The sequence below is a fragment of the Marmota monax genome, unplaced genomic scaffold (assembly GCF_021218885.2).
Source record: "Marmota monax isolate L192 unplaced genomic scaffold, Marmota_monax_Labrador192_F-V1.1 WCK01_AAM20220418_F8-fsc00079, whole genome shotgun sequence".
Taxonomy (NCBI): Eukaryota; Metazoa; Chordata; class Mammalia; order Rodentia; family Sciuridae; genus Marmota; species Marmota monax.
Window position 1 is genome coordinate 2390825 of NW_026694099.1, and position 5375 is coordinate 2396199.

The 5375-nt window shown below is 46.6% G+C and overlaps 1 protein-coding gene across 3 annotated transcripts; it reads right to left on the reverse strand.

The window, feature by feature from the left end:
* Window positions 1–1097: 1097 nt before the first annotated feature.
* Sdr39u1 (short chain dehydrogenase/reductase family 39U member 1) lies at window positions 1098–4082 on the reverse strand. 3 transcript variants are annotated; one of them, XM_046465196.1, is made up of 6 exons: window positions 3998–4082; window positions 3656–3762; window positions 3486–3568; window positions 2988–3109; window positions 2124–2267; window positions 1098–1839 (listed from the first exon to the last, which is right to left on the reverse strand). In XM_046465196.1, the coding sequence occupies exons 1-6, from the start codon at window positions 4011–4013 to the stop codon at window positions 1427–1429; spliced, it is 885 nt and encodes a 294-aa protein (XP_046321152.1). In that variant the 5' UTR covers window positions 4014–4082; the 3' UTR covers window positions 1098–1426. The 3 variants fall into 3 exon arrangements, with proteins under 3 accessions (XP_046321152.1, XP_046321153.1, XP_046321154.1); XM_046465197.2 differs by lacking the exons at window positions 3486–3568; window positions 3998–4082; XM_046465198.1 differs by lacking the exons at window positions 2988–3109; window positions 3656–3762; window positions 3998–4082 and having other exon boundaries at window positions 3486–3567.
* Between the last annotated feature and the right edge of the window lie 1293 nt (window positions 4083–5375).

Below are 5375 nucleotides of genomic sequence, written 5' to 3' on the forward strand. Positions count from 1 at the left end.
CCCTGAGTTCTGTTTGTTTGGGCCCCCAGTCTCCCTGAATAAGAACCTTTTCAGGCTTACTCCTCTGCTTTCCTGACTGGCACAGGAAGTTGTGTACTGCATGGGGAGCAGAATGAGGGAGAAGGGTCCCTAGGTTCCAGTGTCTGCCTGTGTCCCCAGTGGTGATTTATATCTCTAGATTGTATTGACTCATGCTAGGAGCAGAAATGTTGGAGACCTTGGCCTATAAATCACAAGTAAACTACCTGTTGGGAGGAGAAATGAGATCATGGAGGAAAGCTCTTTGGAGAAAAAAGTACCTAGACAAAATCTTAGGTGTGTCTCCCTGTGGCTGCACAGGCTCCCTAACCTGTGCAGGGAAGTTAGGGAGGTAACAATGACTCAGACAATCTACAGTACCCTGGGAAGAAAGGAGATGATGGGTTAATATGGTCCAAACTGGGAGCTGGGAGGATTACTTCTGGTTAAGCTGTGGCAGATATCACAAATTCAGGTAGATTAGGATACTAGATGAACATTTGGGATTTACTTCTTCCTAATAGGGTCAAGTTTGTTGTTTGTGATTGGTTCTCTGCCCTTTTTACTTTCTATGACTGTGAGAATACCCAGAGGACAGAAGTATTTTCTACCCTTTTGTGCTGAAGGCCTTGGTAGAATGAAGTGGCCCCCGTTAGTTGAAAGGCAAATCCTAGGCTTCGTGTTCTACTGCAGTTTGATAAATTGGGACCAACATGTGATTGCTTTTATTAATTCACCACCATTTGATGACACAGGTTGGAGGTTACCCTACAATGGGGTTTCATTTCTTCCTCTGCTGGCATCCTAATGGCACTCTGAATGGGTGTGCAGGATGACCACAAAACTTACTGGAAATGGATTATCATTTTTCTTGTCTTCTAATCTCACTTTCATCATAACTTCATGCCCCAGAACTGTGACCCGGTCTTTTGGTTACTGAGGGACCAAGAAGAGAAAAGGTGAGGAGAGATGTTGCCTATTATAACTTTCAAAACTCTATGTAGAGAAATGAATCATCTGGGGTGACAGTCCTTGAAATAAATTCCAGGAGAATCTAGGTCAAAGAGTTGAGCAGAAGCTAGAGAGATAATTTATCTTTATTGCCAAAACTACAGAGCATTTTTTACACAGAACTGGGACAACAATGTAGCACATAAACCAAACTTGGAAATTCTTTTACAAGGAGTGGAAAAAGTTAAGGTCCTAACTTGATGAGATTATAATCTTGAAACTGTGGAGAGTTTCTCACTTAAACAAGGTGCAAGAACAATGGAAAAGAAAGAAGAATGGGAACGAAATCTCTTAGATCCAGATCAGTTTTTAATCTTAAGTAGAGGACCACCTGAACCAATTCACAGGAAGCCTCTGCTGAGGGATGGGCTTCTGCCCCTGCTATGCACCTCCCTACTTAGGCTACAATTTCCTTCAAGGCAGCCCCCAGTTCTGGGAAGGAATATTGGTAGCCAGTGGCCAGTGTTTGCCGCGGAACTACCTTCTGGCCCTCTAGCAGCATGATGGCACGCTCTCGCCCAAAGACAGCTCTCACCACAGTGGCAGGGAGAGGGATAAAGGCTGGGCGGCCCAGGGCAGTGCCCAAGGCCTGGGCAAACTCAGCATTGGTGGTTGTGGAGGCTGGAGCCACTCCATTCAGGATGCCCTGCACGTGATTTACTTCAAGGGCATGGGTTAGGATTCCTGCCAGGTCCTGGATGTGAATCCAGGGGAAGAACTGGTTGCCTGAGCCGATGGGGCCCCCCAAACCCAGGCGGAAGGGCAGTATCATGTGGCTGATGGCACCACCTCCACGGCCTAGCACAACCCCTAGAACAGGCAAGAGAGATGGTATAGGGAGTCCTTTCAGCCTTAAAGCAGCCTGAATGCTGTTCCCATTTCTCAGTTTTCCCTTTTTTACTCCCCGTGTGGACCCAGTTCTATAATAAGAGTTGAGGGTTATGGCTCTCCTTAGACTTTCTACTCTTCCCTCCGCAGACTGACGAGAGTGATGGCATACTCTCTTTGTAAATTTAGCTCCTTGGATATCCTCCCTACCCACAGCCTAGAGAAGTCATTCCACCCTGTCTGGGACCCAGGCCCTTGGTTCTCACCAGAGCGTACCACCACCTGGCGTGTAGAATCTCCAGGAAGCCTGGCTGCAGCTTCCCATTTGGTTACAAGGTTGGAGAAAAAGTCAAAATCCCCTCCTGGGCTGTCCTCATCATACTCTGCAGTCAGGCTGGGACGGTAGTAAGCTGTTGGAAAGCACTTATTTGTTCTGGGTGTCTTTTTCCTGCCTAGTCCTAGACTAGGCAGCTAAGACTCCACTTGGCCTCTCCTATTAGACCCCATGAGAAGAAAGCCATGGATACCTTCCCCTTGAGCTTCTTTATGACCTGACTTGGTCCTGCTTGGAAGAACTCTCAACTTTGGTTGCAGGGCTACTCTCAGAGGCTGCTAGCATAATAGTGGTTAAGAATAGAATACATGGGACTGCCTGAGTTTTAATTCAGCTCTGACTTTTGACAAACTATGTATGGAATCTCTGTATGGAATTTCTGCATCTTTAAAAATGGAAATAATAGTACCTACCTCATAGGGTTGTTGTGAGGATTAACAATGTAATATGTATAAAACACTTAGAATCGTGGCTGGTATGTATGTTATAATGAAATACAACAGTCAAGAGCTCTTCCTAAAGAACTGTGGTATGAAAAGCAAGGGACTTGGGAGGAGGTGGGCTTTTCCTTGGCCTTAGGAGTGGTATCACTCCCCCTCTTTCTCTGAGATTCTTCATTTCTCAGTGAAAGGACACAGGTCAGGAGAAACATGCATGGATCCAGGGCCTAGAATTTACCATATCTGGGAATGAGCAGCTCTCCAAAGTGTATACAGCTACAAGGGCTGAGCTACCCTCTTAATCTGCACCCCATTTCCCTTGGCTAATGTAAGAAGTTGGTGATTTAGGGGCATACCTACACCTGTGACTAAGATCCAGGCTTTGGGGGGTTGTGGGGCTTTGGTGATAGCTTTAGCTAGCATTTGGGTGGTCTCCAGGCGGCTGCTGAGAACATCTTTTTGGAAAGCTTCATTCCACCTGCAGGAAAAATAAGAGGAAATGAAAAGCCACTAAATACATACACACATCTTCTCCTCTCTGTCTCTGGGACTTATTCTATACCAATTTCTAGTAAAATCCTGCATGTGGCTAAAGAAAAAATGGTTCATGTGTACTGAAAGTGGAAAAGACATATCTTCCTTGGGCATTTTATACGTGAGAACTTAAATCAACTGGCTGACTGGGTAGGGGAGCAGGTGGGCATAGACGGGTGGGGTGGGATGGGATGAATACTCTAGCATATCTTCAGTTCTCATTCTGACAGCTCCATTAGTTCCAGCTTACAGGGTTCCTTTGTACCCTCTCTTCTTTCTGCTCTGGGGGATATTTTATTTGTTTTAGGGACCCAACTGACCTTCGGAGAGGGTTGAAGATGTTCTCTCCGGCCAGGTTGACAGCGACATCACAGCTGGGCAGCCCAGATCTAGCAAGCTCATCCTGTCAGAGAAAAGCTCACAGTGCCTGCGGGCCCCGCCCTGTGCTGACAAACTGCCTCCCTACCCAGTTTCTAGAGGTTGGGCATACCCACGTGATCCGACCCGGTCTGGGCTGTCGGGAGACCAATGTCACTTCGTGGCCTCTGGCTTTCAGCAGCTGGGTTAGGGCTGTTCCAACGAAGCCCGTTCCACCACCTGGTCGGAGAATACAAACTGTTTATGCCTCGGGGATGAAGGCTGATGCTTTGCTTCCCCTACTCTCCCCTCGAGACAGGAGACACAGGTCACAGGGGTCAGGGAGGTTCGGTTTTTCGGGCTAGGAGACTAAGGTCAGGTTGCTTGTGGAGGAAACTGTGCCCTTTCGGCAAGGCCTCCCAACCCTTCATCTCTGGTAAGCCGCCCCCCACTCTCCCTTTCTTCCCTCCCTCACCCACGAGCACCCGCATAGCGATCAGATCCTAACACGCCTGCGCAAGATTTAAAGCTCCCCCTCCTTCTCTCGACGCGACTATGACCCTCTGCGCATGCGTATTTTGGAAAACGCGCTCCAATTGGGAGCTGACAGGGTCGAGACTGGGCGTGGCCCTGCCCAGCAACCCGGAAGAGTTTACAAAGACAGACACTGAATTTTACCGGGAGGCGTAGGGCGGGGAAAGAGGCAGAGGAAGGAAGTTCAATCTCACTCATCGCCCAAAGGAACCAATAAAAACTGAGACCCGAAGCTCAAAACTACTGAAACTGCAGAAGTCTGCAAATCCGGTTGGTTAGGTGGGTCAGGAATACACCGCTGACAGGGATTTTTTTTCCTACTCGTCCTATTTTATCTTCTCACTGTTCTGGTCTCGTATTTAAAGAGTTACAAAATTCCTCTCATTCTTGATCCACTCCAGCCTTTTGTTTTCTCCTGCCCATCTTCTGTTTTTTTACCTTCATAGCTCTTCTGCTCAAAAGTGTTTTCCGCCCAGTGCGATTGCACAAGCCTGTAATTCCAGCGATTGGGGAGGCTGAGGCAGGAGAATTACAAATTCGAGGCCAGCCTGGACAATTGAAAACAACAACAACAACAACAACAACAACAACACTGGGGATATAGCTCAATGGCGGAGCATCCCTGAGTTCAATCCCCGGCCAAACGCAGACATACATACACACGTGTTTTCTCTTTTGTACTTGACAATACACGGTCTGTTTTCTGCCTTTGTCATTCATTTCCTCTCTCCAAGAAAACAATTTTCCCGTGTGTCACCAAATCTAACGCCTAGTTTTGACAATTTTTCTTGACCTCTCAGGATCACTGGGCACCTACCAACTTCTCTCTCTTTAGAAATGCTGTCCCTTGACCTCTCTGAAAAACCACACTTTCTTCTGGGCCTTTCTGTTAACTCTTCAGTCTCCATTGCTTGCTTTATCTCCTTTAAATTCTTAAAATATTAGTATTCCTCAGAGCTGGGTCTTAGGACTTCTTTACCCATCCTGTGCTTTCTCACAAATATCTACATCTGAGTTCAGTTACTAGTTTTTTACAGTAGCTTCTCCATCCCAAATCTCCTGTGCAATTCAGATTTGTCCGCTGACCTCTTGACTCCTATAGAAAACTTCCCACTAGAGATCTCTTCTTGGTTGCCTGAAAACCTTTGATTTTACTTACTAAATATCTCCCAGATCGGTTTCTCTCTGTGTCTGCCACTACAACCTTCATTCCAGCTATTCTTCTTTTCTAAATTCTTGTAATAGGCTTCTAATAGGTATTCCTACTTAGTCTTTCCTCACCATACTATTGCAAGCCGAGTGATAATAGAATAACATGT

Coding starts and splice junctions, on each gene's coding strand:
- Sdr39u1 (XM_046465196.1), bottom strand. Junction 3,569..3,655: donor GACCGGGTCGGATCACGTGG/GTATGCCCAACC, acceptor TTTCTCTGACAG/GATGAGCTTGCTAGATCTGG. Junction 3,110..3,485: donor ATCTTCAACCCTCTCCGAAG/GTCAGTTGGGTC, acceptor TTTTTCCTGCAG/GTGGAATGAAGCTTTCCAAA.